Consider the following 17,607-nt stretch of genomic DNA (forward strand, 5'->3'; position numbering starts at 1 on the left):
TTTCTATTCTACTGTTCTACCCATATGGCCATATATAGTATTAAGTAACAACCGTGACAAGAACGATAGAAGCCTTTGTGTCGTTCATTAAGTTTACAATTTAAAAGATATATTGTCTCATAATGATTTTTCTTTTCCTTGAAACGTTGTGTACTACAACTACAAGTACAAAACCCGCACGTAGAACAAGTTCACAGAACAACACAATAACATGATGTAAACACAGATAAATCATACATAGGCCAAACACTAAATAGAATATAAAGCATAAGCATAGCTTAATACATTTATTTTATTTAATTAATTGAGCTAATAGGGTGATTAATTAAGCAGCTTTAGAGTGAAGCGACGCGCTCAGCAACAAAATCCTTAATCCGCATAATTAACTGGCCCGACTCCGGTAACTCAGGAAAGATATAAAACGCGTGGAACATGTTTGGATACTCGATTAACGTTGCTCGTTTCCCGGATAACTTTAACCACTCGTAGTAGCTTCTCTGCCAATCCTTTAACGGATCAAACCCAGCCACAACCACCATCGTCTCCGGGTACTCCAGATCCGATATATCCACTGCGTTTGGTCCTCCTACGTTAACCGCTTCGTGATCCCGGTTTACTCCTTCCGGTAACATCGCTTTCCAGCACCAATCTGCTCGATTTGACGATACCAAAGGAGCGTCGACGAGTTGTTTCTCCGCTTCAGTCCTCTTTTCTCCGCCGAAGAACGGTTGGATCGAGATCAGTCCGATCAGTTTCACGGCGGTGAAATTCCCCCTGCAAACTCGGACGGCGACGTTGTGCGCGATGTTTCCGCCGGCGCTGTCTCCGGCGAAGAAGCATCTAGACAGATCAGCGTTCGCCGGGAGGATGTTGCCGCGATTCTCATCGAGGTACTTGAGAACGTCGAAGCCGTCGTCGTACTGAGCTGGATAACGATGCTCCGGAGCGAGACGGTAATTGACGGAGACGACGTAAACCGGCAGTTTTCTAGCGAATCGCCGGCATACATTATCGTAAGGGTAAGCGTTAGGGCTGAGGAAAGCGAAACCGCCGCCGTGGAAGAAGACAACGACGGGGATTTTGTCGCCGGAGACGTGCGGTGTGAATAACCGGAACCAGAGGTCGCGGGAGGGATCAACGACGAAATCGGAGGTGGAGACGGAGTTGATGGGTTTAGGATTGGGAGGAGCACGGAAATCGAAGAGGCGGAGGAAACGGCGGTTGATAGTTCCGTCGGGACGTTGAGCGTTATCGGTGAAGGTTGAGATGACGGTGAGAGCGATTCTTGTTTTTAACGGAATCGTTAGTTTCTGGTTTGGTTGTGATGATTCTGTCGCCATTTTTTTTGTTTTTTCTTCTCCTCCGTGAAGATATTAATTAACGGATGGATTTGGAGAAAGTATAGTGCAACATTTTTAGAAGCTGTTATATATATATATGCTTTAGAGTATTTTGCCAGCTGTATTTTTTTGGTTTGTTTTTTTGGTGACATTTATGGTTAGAATAACTGAGTAATGGAAATTATAGATTTGTATTAAGTGGTCAAAAATACTCAAATGGCATATCCACTTCTTGCAAGATCAGAACTCACAAGAGTAGGGGAATCTCAAATGAGTCTGATGAGGTCAAATCGTATCATACGAATACCGATTGATTCGTATGCAGCTGCTTATTTTGAAGAAATAATTGGCTTGGCTCCATTGATATGGCGCAGTCTCTTATTTTTTTTTTTTTAAGGTAACATGTAGACGTAAGGTGAAATATATATCAAATATTTTATTGTTCTATAGTGTTGATGAAGTCATTTTTCACATGGGCAACAGCGATAGAGTAATTCATAAGAACAGTAGACGTAATCAATGTACATCGTGAAGAGGGGGGTGGCAAAGTAATTTCTAAACGTCAGACACTTGCATCATCAACTGATTTTCAATCTCATTCAATTCTATGTTAAATTCAGCACTGGACATCACATGGGTAAATAAATTTGTAAAGTGATGATAATTTGGTAAAAACTCGGGGCTCTCTATCAGACAAAAGCCAAGGTAGGGAAATATCATATATGTATTGATTACTACCTCGTCGGTGGATCAAGATTCAAGAACATATATGCGTTTGTTTTATAAGGAATCTGATTTTGCTACAAGCTTATACGTTTTCAAGGATGATTTTCACTTAACATACCATGACTACGTTACTAGTAACATATAAGCCATATAGTGTTGTATGATGCATCAACATTCAAATAAGGAACCAATGCACTAGGTGATGAAGAGTTTGGTTGTCAAAACAAAAAAACTTGGTTTTATACAATTATGTTTAAAACTCATCTATATATATAAAGTTACCTTTTACTCATTCCTGGTGCTGCCACGTCAGCATTTCTTCTTTAGTCTTTTTGGGTCTAAGAGATAATTATTAGCCCACTAAACATTCATTCAAAAACAAACTTTTCCACATAATTTTATATCACAATCTGGCCAACGTCTCTGGACCCAAACTATTTCTTTAGCTTATAGATTAAACACCTAATAACGCTTCTCCACATGCTGTCAAGAACGCTCCACCTTCACACATTCCTCTCCTCCGTAACTCTCGATCCATGGCGTTTAACTTCACACAGCCTTTGTAACGGCTATATTAATAGCCCAAAATTTATTAAGAGAGATATCACTTTGAAGGAGAAACAGAGAAATATTGAGAGAGAAGTTAGAAAAGAACCGCCTAGAGTTAAAAGGAGCAAAGAGAGTTAGAGTTTTACCTTTATGTCTTTGTGTGAGATTGTACTCTCTTTCTAGCTTCTTCGTCTTTGGGAGACAGTTCCCAATTCTCACCCGAGACGTGGTTAGAGGCAAATAACTCTGTTATCAAGTTCCAGTACGTTCCAGCAAAATCAATCAATCGATCATAAGTGAAGGAGAAGTAGCGCAAGGGTTTAGGTGTTCCACTTTGCTTTATTATTTTTTTGTTTTATTCTTTTGGCACAAAAATCATCGATCTCTGTTTGGATCCATGATTTGAAAAGTCAAAAACAAGGAGATGAGAGTGGTAACGTTTGACCTGGAAGGCTGGAAGAAGCAAACAACAACGGCCACGGAGACTTGAGACTCGTCTTTGTATATATATAGTATCTTTCTCTCTCGTCGACACTTAACAGAAAACGCAAAACACGACTCATAGACACAATCAAACTTACCTAAAAAGTTTTCTTTTACAAACGATGTCATTTGCAGTTGCCGTTTGCAACTCGCCGGTGTTCTCTCCGTCATCGTCACTTTTCTGCAACAAACCTCCGGCACACGAAACCCTAACTCTATCTCTATCCCATCTCAATCCTCCAGCTTTTTCTCCTTCTCTTTCCTCTGCGCCTCCCACATCTCCATTCTGCCTCCGTCTCCTGAAACTGCCGCCTAAATCAGGGTTTGGAACAGACTCTGTTCCCTGAGGCGTTCTGAAGAGGAAACGTCCGATGAGGCTTGATATACCGGTTGGTACTGCAGCTCCTATATCTGCTGAGGCGTCGGTGACTACAGAGACGCTGAGGGAGGAGAGCAGAGAGGTGGAGAGGGAAGGTGATGAGTACTCTGTTTATTGCAAGAGAGGAAGAAGAGAAGCTTTTGAGGATCGTTTCTCTGCCATCACCAATCTTCGAGGTGATCCCAAACAGGTAATACTTCAATTTGCTTCTGTAGTTTCGAGTTTCTTTACTCATTATGTGATTTGAAGAGTTATATAACTTAAGGTTTCATTATGGTGTGTGAGCCAGTGATGAGCTTTGTGAAGTTTGGTTCTAGAATTGTATGAGTAGTTCTTGAATAGGTAGATCATATATATTTACTTACAAAATCACTAAAAATATTCTAAATTCAGGCAATATTCGGAATCTATGATGGCCACGGAGGATCAAAAGCGGCGGAGTTTGCGGCTAACAACTTGTGTAGTAACATTAATTCTAGATGAGATTGTTGGTGCCTTGGTGGGATGAACGATTCAAAGATTAAAGAAGCTGTAAGACGCGATTACCTAGCGACTGATTCTGAGTTTCTTAGGGAGAAAGATGCTAAGGGCGGCTCTTGCTGTGTCACGGCTCTGATCAACGATGGGAATCTCGTGGACTGCCGTGCTGTTTTGAGTGTTGGAGGGCACGCTGAGGCTATGACTTCTGATCATCGTCCTTTGAGAGAAGATGAACGTAACAGAATTGAGAGCTCGGTAAGAATTCTTGCAAAAATAGTTACTGTTTGCTTTTTTTTAATTCAGGATTACATGGTTCTGAATACGATAATGCTGCAGGGCGGTTATGTGGATACATTCAAAAGTGTTTGGAGAATCCAAGGATCTTTAGCAGTATCTAGAGGAATAGGAGAGGCTCATCTCAACCAATGGATAATATCTGAACCAGAGACAAAGGTTCTACGGATCAATCCCCAACACGAGTTCTTGATCTTAGCATCAGACGGTCTATGGGACAACGTTAGTAATCAGGAGGCAGTAGATATAGCTAGACCATTTTGCATAGGAACCGATCAGAAACAAAAGCTATTGTTTCAGTAGTGTGTGCCAAAATATAGTTTGATAAAGTATACACAGAGATTAAGTTTGGTCAAATCACAAAATATAGAAAAAATGATATGTAATCACTTAGAAAAAGTGACATGTGATTTGTGTAACATATCTCAGAAAACATATTACTAAAGTTACAATTCTATAACATGATAAAAAAGTAAAATATAAAAACAGCTTGGGAAATTTCATCAATTTTATCAAATATTTTAAACCCAAAACATTGGCAGAAGTATGTTTTTTTAGAAGACAAGCTGAGATTGCATCACAAAATTAACATCTGAAAATAACATATGAGGTTTTAGAAAAATATGTAACTTGGATTAGTGAATGGATATTCATTGTCGGGGTTAATCATTTTACCATCTAAGCATTCTTGATTTGGTTGGAAATTCTATTATGGCTGATAATGCATTTGTAGCGACATAACACTAAAAATGTTCATGAAACTTTGTTATATTTGTATTTAGTTTGTGATATCGATATGTTTAAATGATCTCTATAATTAGGCAAACAATCGACATTCGATTAGCCCTTTTGGGAAAAATTTTTAACCTTAATTGGTTTCCAATCGATCAATTTCCCTTACTTTGTCAAAACCCAAAACAACAATTTAGGCCCACTCGATGAAGTCCCAAAAACCGATTAATTGATGTTTTCTTAATTTCAGGGGACAAAAAATCAACAAAATTTATCTGAAAAAACAATTAAGGGCATAATTGGCTAATTTTATATCATAAAACCTATTTAACCAAACTTTTGAAAAAAACACATATCACACTCTAATCAAACTCCGCCGCTAAGCACAAGTCAAATACTAGACAATAACAAAATGACAAATAATAATACATTAATCACAACTAATAACTACAGCAAAACAACAACTTTAAGTACACAATGTTAACTTCTCATCATAATTATTTTAAAAACATTTAAAAAACACAGAAGATGATCTCAAATTTTGAAAAGAAAAAACACATTGAATTATACTTACTGCAAAACTTATTTAAAAAAAATATATATCCAACAAACAACATAAGCACCCAAATCAAATACAAAAACAGACATAAAGATGAATTTACATAACCAAAAAATAATATATGCAACAAAATCCCAAATACGCCTTTATCTAACTCCCGCGCGGATCAATTGCTAGTTTACCTAATAATTAATACAGTAAGTTCTTTAAAACTGTATATAATATTTTAAATTCGTTTTAATAGTTCTGATGTAAATAGTAAATACAAATGTTTTAAAAATAAAATAAAATAATGTTCATTAATCTCAACGTTGGCATAAACACGAAGCTTCAACGTTGTCCTTTGAGATCAAACTTGTTTTTGCATCCCCCCTCGATTTCATTTATAATCGTCAAATTATCCGAAGGTTATTGTCAGTGTCATAGTCAAGAACCGGAATTAGGTATAGAGATTGATAAGACTAATTACTTTTACTTATACTGTTATGCACAAGACATTTCCGTTGATTTAGGGTTCTTCATTTTCAATTTACCGAGCCAATTTCATAATCTTTGATTTGGGTTCTTCATGCTTATACGTTGTCAGGGATGATTTTCACCTAACATGTCACGACTACGTTACTAGTAAGATACCGTATAGCCATATAGTGTTATGATGCATCAACATTCAAATAAGAAACTAATGCATTGCGTGATGAAATGGATTTTGGTTGTCAAAACAAAAAACTTGGTTTTAAAACAATTATGTTTGAAACTGCGCAAATTCAGTAACAAATTAATTGCAGCGTATTACATGCTCTTGGGTAAATTTAAAAGAAATGCCTCTTAACTTATAGAAAAATTTATTGAAATATTTTTTTGAGTCGTTCATATAATTTTTTTCTGGTGCTCTTTCTAGCTTACAAATTTTTCTTTTTTTACTTTTTCTAGCTAACAATTTTTTTTTGGTATCCTTTTAGGTTACAAATTTTTTTTATGCTCCTTTGTCTTATAGTTATATGCCCTTAAATCTATGTATCCGGAGTGGTCGCTCTGCCCTCCCCTATGGTTAAGCCGGCACTGATTAAGTGCATGTTGGTTGTAGTAGTCTTACCAAAAAAAATAATTTCTAAAAAACGAAAAAAATTAAAATCATTTACCTAATAAATAATACAGTAAATTCCTAATAAATATTATTTTAAATCCGTTTTGGAGTTTTTTTTAACAACAAAAGTACAAGATTGGGTCGTTTTGGGGTTATGATGAAGATATTAATACGTATATACTCTGTATATATATATATATTTCTTTTTTTTTTAAATTGTTCAACAATTGCTGTTTAAAAAAAAAAAAAAAAATTCATCAAGCAATGCGTTGTCGTTTTCAATGTTTCGTGGTTTAAGGGTTTATCATTTTTTCCCATTTTTTCACAGACAATAAAAGTACTCCCCGATTTCTTCACCACCGTCGTTACTTAACGCCGCCTTGGCACCGTTGAACGCTTCTCTTCCTCGCCTAATTCCGGGTAAGCTTCTTGTCCTTTATGCCAAACTTGTCGATTTCATTTCTAATCTTCAATTATTTGAATGTTATTGTCAATCTCTCTTAGATCGGAATTAGGTATAGAGATTGATAAACCTAATTGCTTTTAGTTTTAATGTAATGCACGGCTGCCTTTTACTTAGATTATTCGGCATTTTCGTTGATTTAGGGTTCTTCATTTTTCAATTTCAAGATCTTTGATTTAAGGTTCTTTGATTTAGATCTTCTGTAGTAGGAATCTAAAAGAAAGACTGTGTTTTTTTTTTTTTTTTTTTTTTTTGTAATGTAAATTTAGGATTCTTGTGTAAGAGAGTAGGAGCAAAATGGGTTGGAAAGCTGCTGAGAAACTTATCAGACACTGGAAGATACTCCGAGGGGATAATGTGAGGAGGACACCACTCACTTTTGTTCTTCTTCTGGTGGTTTGTTTTAGTTTGGTTTCATTTTCTTATGAATGATGATGTGGTGTTTCTTCTTGGGTTTGATTTTTATATGCAGGTGATGATAATTCGTGGGAAAGATAAGGGTGAGACTGGAACCATAAAACGTGTCATCCGATCTCAAAATCGTGTTATTGTTGAAGGCAAGAATCTGGTGAGTTTGTCTTGAATCATCTTTGTTCTAGATATCTTCTTACTTAACACCAATGATGGAGTTATCAATCTTCATTTGGTTCTTCTCGACAAATTTAAACATCTACTATTAGTTGGTTATTTAATCACAAAGCGGGTCTATTTCCATCGCTTTCTCTACATAATGTTTTGAATTGTTCAACTTGAACTCTTTTCGTTTTGGATGATCTAACTCGCTGCTGTGATAATCTTTTGTTACTTGTTTTTTGTTCTGTATCTGCAGATCAAGAAGCATATAAAGGGAGGCCCTGATCACGAAGGTGGAATTTTCACGGTAGAGGCTCCTCTTCATGCCTCAAATGTCCAAGTTGTTGATCCAGTCACTGGGTATTATCTCATTTTGCACTACTATCATCACCAATTTCTCTTTTGCTCAAGCAAGTATGTTTCTAATATCTTTCCCATCTCAGGAGGCCTTGTAAGGTTGGTGTAAAATACCTAGAAGATGGAACAAAAGTAAGAGTAGCTAGAGGTACAGGCACATCTGGTTCGATAATTCCTCGACCAGAGATTCTTAAGATAAGGGCTACACCAAGACCCACTACCGGTACGTAGCAACTCTTCAACATCTCTTTAAACATACGATTTGCGCATAGAATGTTGGAAGTGTATATCGTAGCTACTTGGGAACAAACATAACCATAAATACTGTCGGCTGTAAGATTAAGGATGGAATCAACATAATCTGTTTGCTATGCATTTGAAACATGCGTTATATGTTCTAAGTCTGAGAAAAAGGAATAGATGCATTGATTCCCTTCTGAGATCATTACAAGAAAATGCTTTTTTTGGCTTTGCCCTTATTGTCATGACTATAACAAACTGTGATTCTTGGTTTGAACCATATATTGAAACATCTCAATTTCGCACAATTTTATCTCTATGAAATATAGTTTGGCCTTGATAGTAGTGGTTTTCTTACAGAGGGAATAATACTTTTTTTTTTTTTGCAGCTGGCCCTAAGGACACTCCAATGGAGTATGTCTGGGAGCAGACATATGATGCTAAAACAGGAATGGGCATGCCTGATCTTTAAGTAGACCTCTTTACAGTTTCATTCCAAACATGTTGCTGCTCCAAAAGTTTCTTCTTTTCCCGATCCATTAGTTAATTGTCAAGAGCTATGAAGCGAGGTTTTGTTGAAGAACCTTTTAGTCCTGACTGAAACAGAGTCGTTTTCGTTATTTTCATTGATCTTGTGAACTTTTCAAGGTGCCAAATAAAAACCATTGGGAAAATTTTTCAAGTTGTCTACTCTACACAGATTGACAAAACTACTGACATTTTTTTTAACTCTTGTATCTACAAAAACTACACAAATAGCATAAACTCTAAACATAAAACAAAAAGCTACAAGTCTACGTAAATAACATTAACGAATAAAATCATAAAACTCTCATATAGTTTGACAAATAAGGAAAATCAGATTTATTTTTAACTTTCATTGGGGATGTTTTCTAGAATTAGTGGTCTACAATAAACAAAACGGAAATATTAGAGGACTAATATGTAAATAATATAGTTTCGCCTAATCGAACGATTAAGATCCATCTTCGTCTTGTCTTGTTAATAAAGAAAACTCTGAAGAGAGGTTTTTTATAAGAAGATCCCATTGTTGTAGCGAACCCAGAAGAAGAAGAAGCAACTCTCTCGAAGGGGAAGAAGACGAACTGATTGATTCATCTGAAATATGGAGAGATTACAGCGAATCTTCGGAGCTGGTGGCGGTTTGGGTCACGCATCGCCTGATTCTCCGACTCTCGATACCTCGGAGCAAGTTTACATCTCTTCTCTCGCCCTCCTCAAGATGCTTAAGCACGGTAAAATTACCCAACCCAATCCTTAAAACTCTAATTAAGCTGCCTCCTGATTAGGTTATTATGATTTTGTTTCCGCTCTCTTTGATTTTCGTCTTGCGCCCCCTTTTTGATATGGAGCTCTAGGGTTTGGAATATTATTGTTCGATCTGTTTGTATAATAGAGATTTGATGAAAGTAATTGGGTAATTCGCAGGAAGAGCTGGTGTTCCTATGGAAGTCATGGGATTGATGCTTGGAGAGTTCGTGGATGAGTACACTGTTAGGGTTGTTGATGTTTTCGCTATGCCTCAGAGTGGTACTGGTGTTAGTGTTGAAGCTGTTGATCATGTTTTCCAGACTAATATGCTTGACATGCTTAAACAGACTGGAAGGTAACTTGTTCTTCTCTACTAAACCCATCTACACTTTAGTGAGCTTTTTTGTTATAATTCAGAATCTGATTTTGGGATATTGATTCATTCTTGTATCGTAATTTTCAGACCTGAGATGGTTGTTGGTTGGTATCATTCCCATCCTGGATTTGGCTGCTGGCTTTCTGGTGTTGACATTAATACTCAACAGGTGCGTTGTGTTTCCTCAGTTTGTTTACTTATCTATTCATCTGAATGAACTCAATAATGATGTGTTGTTTTCTTTATCGTCCATACTGTAATAATTGACTTGGACACTATATAGAATGTTAATCTGTTATCCACTTTTGCATTGTAGATCTAACTTTGGATTGGACTATATATGCTCATTGTGAACATCTGTGTGCTTTTTTTTTTTTTTTTTGTAGAGTTTTGAAGCTTTGAACCAGCGAGCTGTGGCAGTTGTGGTAGATCCAATTCAAAGTGTGAAGGGAAAGGTTGTGATTGATGCGTTCCGCTCAATTAATCCACAGACTATTATGCTTGGGCAAGAACCCCGTCAAACAACATCTAACCTTGGACATCTTAACAAACCATCGATCCAGGTGATGAATGATGATCACTTTGTGAAACGTGTCTCTTTTGTTTCTAATTTGGAACGAAACGTAATGATTTCTCAGATGCTGACTTTTGGATACTACTATGCAGGCCTTGATTCATGGATTGAACAGACACTATTATTCAATAGCCATCAACTACAGGAAGAACGAGCTCGAGGAGAAGATGCTACTAAACCTCCACAAGAAGAAATGGACAGATGGTCTGACGCTAAGACGCTTTGACACCCACTCCAAGACAAATGAACAGACTGTCCAGGTAAGAAAGAAGGATTATTTTGCAATCTTTTTATAGTTGTTAAAGCATATTGCACACTCATGTTCATTGTCATTGTCTCTGTTTTGGTGTTTAACAGGAGATGTTGAGCTTGGCTGCTAAGTATAACAAGGCCGTTCAAGAGGAGGATGAGTTGTCACCAGAGAAGCTTGCGATCGTGAATGTGGGAAGACAAGACGCAAAGAAGCATCTGGAAGAACATGTCTCCAACCTGATGTCATCTAACATTGTTCAGACACTAGGTACTATGCTCGACACTGTTGTCTTCTAATGAGCTTCTCACTTCTCCAACCACTTCACAACCATTTGGCCAGAGTTGAGCTTTGTTCTTAAGACATCTCTGTGGTTTCTGCTGAATGTTTTCGTTTTATATCTTATCTCCTAGCATTTACGAGGTTGTATTGTACTATGTGATTTCGTTCTTTTCGTTAAGCCAGGGATTGATTTCTATTTCTTGCAGTTTCTTTTTCAGATTTTTTTCTCCCAACTTTCAGAATTTATGCTTAAGTGCTTTGGCCAGTAACTGGCAGTATTTCCAAACACTATCACTTAATTGAAGTAGAACCATGAGAATGAATTGGGATGTTGTTAAAAGTATCTGAATTTTGTGACAAACACGAAACTATTCTAGATGACTGCAGAATATTCAAAATACAGTATCTGGCTGAGCTGGTTAACATACTTTCTTACAGAAGAACTCAAACAAGTAGGGAAGAAAAAGAGGACCAAATCTACGTTAAATTCCACAGTAAAATATACAAAATGTGTGTGAAACGAGTACCGAAGATAAGCCAAACCATGGACTATGAAGGCTCTTTAACGTTTTTTGTGCATCAAACAAGTCCAGCTTTGAACACATTTGGGAGATTGACAATTAGTTCAAACAAAGCACAATGGTTTTGGGACGATCTGTGTAATGTTGCTTAAAACTCGGTGTCGAAACAAGTGTAGAAGACCTTGGAGACCATGGTCCTTGCAAAAGGGATGTAGCTCAAGCTATACCTGCAGTGTTAAAGAACAGAAAGATGAATGTCGACAACTTTTGTGAATGAACTCAGAAACCATCTAAGTAGCATTAGGTACACCAACTCAGTACTAGTTCAGGCTGATAAAATGGTTCGATGAGCGAATCATCAATCATGTAACTGTATGCAGAGACCATCTATAAATAACGAGAAAGTTCAAGATAAATGCAAAAGAACCAAAACTTCAGCATACCAAATTAGACCAGAGAACTCAAGAATGATGGCCAGCAGCGTCAGAAGCTTGTTACGAACCTACACAGAAAGAAAAAGACAGATTATATTCAGTACAACAAGGCCTTTTCACTAGCTAGTTTTAATCAAACTTTAACAATGGTCACTATAGAGAAACCCACTTACATAAAGTAAATTGAATTAAATGGAGTTGAGAAACCCACTTACATAAAGAGCACAAAATAAGGCAATGATGATGCTTGCTAGATACAAAGCAGTAGCGTAGATACGAGCAGGGTCAAGCATCATAGTCACCTGCCGCTGTGGGCCTATAAGGAATGCTGTGCTGTCATACAAAAATGACATGAAACCTAAAATCCATGAAGAAAGAAAAAAACAATATGGAGAAATACTAGTACAGACAGAATCTCGTAAACCAAATGCGATATCACAACCTAAACTAAAAATCAAAATACGGACCTCCCAAGTGCCATCAAATTTCCGAGAGTAAATGTGATGCCAAACTTGACCGGATTGAAGAAAACAAGCATTGACTGCATTGTCAAACAGATCAAAGATAAAGAAGAGGTATATCCAAAGGGCTTAACTTCCCAGAGTTATAGAGCTAAAACAAGTTTAAAGGTAAAACGATTCAGGATAATGAATTCTAACATGGATAAGAGTTGAACTTACCAAAAGTGTACAGGTCAAGCCAGCTGACAAACAAATTGCAAACCCATAGAATCTCTGTTTTCATGAATAAAAAACAACACATTAGCAGAAGATAAACCCAACTTCAAGACATTCAACAAATTCCTCTAAACGAGACAACACTACAACTTCATAGAGATACACAGTAAATAAACCCTCAGCATACTTGTCAAAGCAAACCTAGCCATATGGATCAAACTGCTATAGTGTTATCATATCCCATGCAATTCTATCATCCTTCTCCTCCATTAAATCAATTTTTTTTTCTGTGCATGAATCTGAGTTTAAAACACTGAATGTTATGCTATTGATCACTTGATCTACATCCAATAGAAACTCATTTTGTCTTTCTACATCAGTGAGCTTACGAGCCTAACTTCTCTAATTGGACGACTACACAGTACACATTTGAAACCAATCGTTGCGATAAAACCAAGAATCACAAGAAACAGCGAAATGCAGAGAGGACTTGATCGAAGAGATTAAACATCTCGGGAGTAAATAAATAAGAACCTGTTTGGTAGTCAAAGCGCAATTTCGATTAAGATCTTCCATGAAAGAGAGCGAGCTTTCTTCCTCGGCAGCTCGTTCCTCGTCTTCAACCTCCATACCTACCATCATCTTCATCTTCTCAAATGCCTGATTCATCTTATCCATCTCTCCGCTCTAAGTCCTCTCTGTGTCTACTACTCTAAGCTCTTTATCTCTCCTAGTTTCAGAGCTCAGATCTCACGCTTCTTGCTTTCAAATTTGTGACAGCAGAACTGAAGTATGGTTGGATCTTCTCTGCACAATTACGCCATCGGAGAGTGAAAAGAAAATGAAAGAGACGCTCTCCTCTATTCTTCGTAGTGGTTTCGTTTAGAAAGGCTTTTAGTATTGGGCTTCTTTCACGAAAAAGGCCCAACTCGTTGTCCATTAGAACACACAATCTGGCAACTCCTGGTTTTAATCAAAACGACGTTGCACTTAGTAGATTGACGTTTCCCACGAATCGTCTGACTCAACAACATCGTTAAATGGTTAAGTTATATCGTTTGACTAGATGTTAAAATCACCAAAATTTCATATGGTTGTAAAATGCATGGTATCATCGTTTAGATAGAAAAACGTTTTCTGCAAATAGTTTGAATATATTTTAGCCGTTTTTTTTTGTCGTCTACCGAGTTTGGTCAATCGTTATGATGTTTTTTAAGTAAAATAGCCTCGTGATTTGTTTCTTAATACTTTTTAGCCACAAACGTTAACGTAACAGCTGTTTACACAACCGATGTGTAACACACTATTTTTGTTTTGTTTTCTATATAAGTTGGTCAATTTTGTTGTGATTTCTTTTAGTAAGTTATCTCGTGATTTTTGTTTCTAATTATATTTGGTTCATAAAAAAAATGATATGTAACATATTATTTCAAATATATAAAATAGAGAAAATAAATTAATAATTTTGGCTTTGTTATATATAAATTTATCAGTCACATACTCACTAATTTTTCTAGTATTGTTATGCATTTTTTGACATTCTAATATTCTGTCAAATGAATTATATTTTAACTTGTAAGCAAATTTTAAGTTATTTGTCTAGTAAATGATTTAAGATGTTGAGTCCATAGTTCCATACTTTGCAGTTTGCACACAATAAAGTAAAAATGGGCAAATTAATTTTGCCTGAATGGGAAAAAAAGTACAAAAATAAAAATAAAATAAAATTGAATGAAATTTTTGGAGTCCGGACTGGGAAAAAGAAAAGAAGAAAAAAAAAAAGAGGCCGTTTTTAGAGCTTATTAAGGCCATTCTCATTTCTCTCTTCTTCTTTCTTCACCTTTCTTTTTCACTCTCCGGACTCTCCTCAGTCCTCAGTACTCTCTCAGTCTCCGGCGCTTAAAATCTTGCATTCTCCCGTCGTTTACTCCGTAAGTTTTCTTCCTTAGAGGCTTCGATCGCCTCTATAGAGACTCCTTGTTCTCGATTTCGTCTCTCTTCGTCGGAAAATTGCCCTAATGTTCTCGATTTCCAAGTTTTTTTTTTTGGTGCTATGGGTTACTTTTTTGTTTCCCTATTTTTTCATAGTTTTGTGTAACGAGGTTCTGCTTCATACTGTTTGTGTTCACTGTGTTGTGTTCTCACCGTTTAGTCACTGATCCGAGACTTTGACAGTGAAAAGTCCTTGTTTTTTTTTGGTTTTCGTGTCATATCATCCGATTGATCTACCGCTTTTGCTTTGATGTTTGTTTGTTTTGCGTATTATGCGTTGTTGGATTGTTGTGGTTGAGATGTTGGTTGTGACTGTGGGTTTCTTTTTGATGGCTCTAGGTTCAGAATGAGTTCTAGGGCTGGTCCAATGTCTAAGGGGAAGAACGTTTCTCAGGGTGGTTCTAGGCCTGAGGTTGAACAGTTGGCTCAAGGTTTGGCAGCGACGAAACTGGCTCCTTCACAAGATGATGGTGGAGAATGGGAGGTCATTTCCAAGAAGAACAAGAACAAACCTGGTAACACTTCTTCTGGAAAAGCTTGGGTTCCTCAGAATTCGAACCCTCCTAGAGCTTGGGGTGGTCAGCAACAAGGTAGAGGTAATAACGTGTCTGGGAGAGGTAATGGCAATGGTGGTCGGGGAACTCAAGCTACTGATCACAGGGTCTCTGGTCGGGGACGAGGTTTGAACAAAAAGTATGATAACTATGTGGCTCCTGTTGCACCTGTAACCCGCCCTCCTTTGGAAGGAGGATGGAATTGGCAGGCACGAGGTGGTTCTGCTCAGCACACTGTTGCGGAGGAGGTTCCAAACATGGAGGATGATCTGGATAATGCTTCTGAGGAAGAGAATGATTCTGATGCTTTGGATGATTCTGATGATGACCTTGTGAGTGATGACTATGACTCTGATGTCAGTCAAAAGAGCCATGGATCACGGAAGCAGAATAAGTGGTTCAAAAAGTTCTTTGACAGCTTGGATAGCTTGTCCGTCGAGCAGATTAATGAACCACAGAGGCAGTGGCATTGCCCAGCTTGTCAGGGTGGACCTGGCGCCATCGACTGGTATAACCTACAGCCACTGGTAGCTCATGCGAGGACTAAGGGAGCTAGGCGAGTTAAGCTCCATAGAGAATTTGCTCAAGTTCTTGACATGGATCTACAGATGAGAGGAGCATCTGTCATCCCCTCTGGTGAGATTTATGGGCAGTGGAAGGGTTTGGGTCAGGAGGAAAAGGATCATGAAATTGTCTGGCCTCCAATGGTCATCATCATGAATACTAGACTGGACAAGGACGATAATGATAAGGTGAACTTCCTTCTATCTTTTTCTCCTTTAATCTTTTTTGTTGCGTTCTGCTGATATTGGAATGTTATATTTTTCAGTGGCTCGGGATGGGCAACCAAGAGCTGTTGGAATACTTCGAAAAGTACGACGCTATTAGAGCACGCCATTCCTATGGTCCACAGGGTCATCGTGGGATGAGTGTTCTGATGTTTGAGAGCAGTGCCACTGGCTATGTGGAGGCCGAACGCCTTCACAGGGAGTTGGCTGAGCGAGGCTTAGATAGAGACGCCTGGTCCCGTCGGCGAGGTCTGTTTTCTGGAGGTGTTCGCCAACTGTATGGCTTCCTTGCAACCAAGCAAGATCTGGAAATATTCAATCAACACTCTCAAGGTTCTCTTCCCTCAGAAATTTTGATTTATGCTTTTAAGTTTTGTCACTGGGATTTATTAGAGTTTTTTTGTTGGTCCTTGTGAATGTATCTGTTATGTAATTTCGTTAATTCATTAGGTAAAACGAGGCTGAAATTCGAGATGAGATCCTACCAAGAGATGGTTGTGAAGGACCTGAGGCAGATTGCTGAGGACAATCAGCAGCTGAACTATTTTAAGAACAAGCTTTCAAAACAGAACAGGCACGCCAAGGTGCTTGAGGAATCTCTGGAAATTATGAGCGAGAAGCTGCGTAAAACTGCAGAGGATAATCGTATCGTGAGACAGAGAACAAAGATGCAGCATGAACAAAACAGAGAAGAGGTATGGTTTTTTTTTATACTTTTACTTGGAAATCACAAACTCGACATTCTTTTATTACCTTTTTGATTGATTTTGTCTTAAAGAAACGGTGGTGGTATGAAGATGGATGCACAAGACCGGTTTTTCAAAGACTCAATCAAGCAGATACATGAGAAAAGAGACGCAAAAGAGGAAAATTTCGAGATGTTGCAGCAGCAGGAACGTGCTAAGGTTGTTGACCAGCAGGAGAAGAATATGAATCGCTCTAGCAACGATGATTGCCGAAAGAGGTATACGTACTTACATAAACCCTCTTTTCGTTTTTGTTTTCCAAGTACAGGAGTAACTGAATGGTTCTGGGTTTTGGATAATTGTGCAGAGCTGAGGAGGTGTCAAGCTTCATCGAGTTTCAAGAGAACAAGATGGAAGAGTTTGTGGAGGAGAGGGAGATGCTGATCAAAGAGCAAGAGAAGAAGATGGCAGAGACGAAGAGAAGGCATTACGAGGAGATACTTGATCTGGAGAAAGAGTTTGATGAGGCTTTGGAACAGCTCATGGACAAGCATGGCCTTCACAATGCAGATGACTGAGACAAGGTCTCTACAAACAAAGACAAGACTAAGTTTCTTGCTTTGGTTTTCTTATGTCGGAAAATAGGAGATTTGAGAGAGACTCCCATCTTAATAGGACTAAGTTTAAGGAGATATAATAGACTGTTATTAGTATTATTCTCCAATTTTTACTAGACGGATCTTAAGGAAGCATTAAGTTCTTGGTAACAAAACCAAGTTTCTTAGTAGTTGGTTTTTGGTAATTTTTTTGATGAACGTTACGTTGACATATAAACCAAACTAAATCAGCCGAACCACACTAACTGAATCAAAACCGTGGGATTAGCCTAATTCGGAGTTATAGTGTACAATTAATATTTTCGTAAAGTTTGGGGGGGAATAA

At 37.7% G+C, this 17,607-nt stretch overlaps 5 protein-coding genes and 1 pseudogene across 9 annotated transcripts; 4 read left to right on the forward strand and 2 right to left on the reverse strand.

Moving 5' to 3' along the window:
* Positions 1 to 112: 112 nt before the first annotated feature.
* On the reverse strand, positions 113 to 1,578 carry LOC104770713 (putative carboxylesterase 18 pseudogene; annotated as a pseudogene). The gene has a single exon (XR_015593716.1). The product of XR_015593716.1 is annotated as a putative carboxylesterase 18 pseudogene (transcript).
* A 1,062-nt stretch (positions 1,579 to 2,640) lies between these two features.
* LOC104770714 (putative protein phosphatase 2C 2) lies at positions 2,641 to 4,664 on the forward strand. Its single transcript, XM_087504929.1, has 4 exons — positions 2,641 to 2,939; positions 3,234 to 3,667; positions 3,871 to 4,212; positions 4,294 to 4,664. The coding sequence occupies exons 3-4, from the start codon at positions 3,982 to 3,984 to the stop codon at positions 4,552 to 4,554; spliced, it is 492 nt and encodes a 163-aa protein (XP_087361055.1). The 5' UTR covers positions 2,641 to 2,939; positions 3,234 to 3,667; positions 3,871 to 3,981; the 3' UTR covers positions 4,555 to 4,664.
* A 2,180-nt stretch (positions 4,665 to 6,844) lies between these two features.
* On the forward strand, positions 6,845 to 8,941 carry LOC104770716 (uncharacterized). The gene is made up of 6 exons (XM_087504930.1): positions 6,845 to 7,046; positions 7,359 to 7,446; positions 7,562 to 7,657; positions 7,919 to 8,022; positions 8,106 to 8,242; positions 8,649 to 8,941. Exons 2-6 carry the CDS (start codon positions 7,387 to 7,389, stop codon positions 8,729 to 8,731), a joined length of 480 nt encoding a protein of 159 aa, XP_087361056.1. The 5' UTR covers positions 6,845 to 7,046; positions 7,359 to 7,386; the 3' UTR covers positions 8,732 to 8,941.
* Positions 8,942 to 9,221: 280 nt separating this feature from the next.
* Positions 9,222 to 11,209, forward strand: LOC104770717 (26S proteasome non-ATPase regulatory subunit 14 homolog). The gene is made up of 6 exons (XM_010495174.3): positions 9,222 to 9,515; positions 9,709 to 9,886; positions 9,995 to 10,076; positions 10,294 to 10,470; positions 10,574 to 10,741; positions 10,839 to 11,209. The coding sequence occupies exons 1-6, from the start codon at positions 9,386 to 9,388 to the stop codon at positions 11,028 to 11,030; spliced, it is 927 nt and encodes a 308-aa protein (XP_010493476.1). The 5' UTR covers positions 9,222 to 9,385; the 3' UTR covers positions 11,031 to 11,209.
* A 153-nt stretch (positions 11,210 to 11,362) lies between these two features.
* Positions 11,363 to 13,514, reverse strand: LOC104770718 (uncharacterized). Of its 3 annotated transcripts, none has more exons than XR_015592856.1 (6): positions 13,180 to 13,514; positions 12,649 to 12,702; positions 12,436 to 12,509; positions 12,184 to 12,296; positions 11,978 to 12,036; positions 11,363 to 11,761 (listed from the first exon to the last, which is right to left on the reverse strand). XR_015592856.1 is itself a non-coding variant. In XM_010495175.3 (6 exons), exons 1-6 carry the CDS (start codon positions 13,321 to 13,323, stop codon positions 11,683 to 11,685), a joined length of 528 nt encoding a protein of 175 aa, XP_010493477.2. In that variant the 5' UTR covers positions 13,324 to 13,514; the 3' UTR covers positions 11,363 to 11,682. The 3 variants fall into 3 exon arrangements, 1 of the variants encoding a protein (XP_010493477.2); XR_015592858.1 differs by having other exon boundaries at positions 12,184 to 12,326; XM_010495175.3 differs by having other exon boundaries at positions 12,184 to 12,301.
* Positions 13,515 to 14,333: 819 nt separating this feature from the next.
* LOC104770719 (protein SUPPRESSOR OF GENE SILENCING 3-like) lies at positions 14,334 to 17,452 on the forward strand. Of its 2 annotated transcripts, none has more exons than XM_087504927.1 (6): positions 14,334 to 14,576; positions 14,977 to 15,943; positions 16,021 to 16,312; positions 16,430 to 16,674; positions 16,777 to 16,943; positions 17,033 to 17,452. In XM_087504927.1, exons 2-6 carry the CDS (start codon positions 14,984 to 14,986, stop codon positions 17,241 to 17,243), a joined length of 1,875 nt encoding a protein of 624 aa, XP_087361053.1. In that variant the 5' UTR covers positions 14,334 to 14,576; positions 14,977 to 14,983; the 3' UTR covers positions 17,244 to 17,452. The 2 variants fall into 2 exon arrangements, 1 of the variants encoding a protein (XP_087361053.1); XR_015592854.1 differs by having other exon boundaries at positions 14,388 to 14,576; positions 16,758 to 16,943.
* Positions 17,453 to 17,607: the final 155 nt, after the last annotated feature.

This window comes from Camelina sativa, chromosome 20 (genome assembly GCF_030686135.1).
Source record: "Camelina sativa cultivar CO46 ecotype springtype chromosome 20, ASM3068613v1".
Classification (NCBI taxonomy): Eukaryota; Viridiplantae; Streptophyta; class Magnoliopsida; order Brassicales; family Brassicaceae; genus Camelina; species Camelina sativa.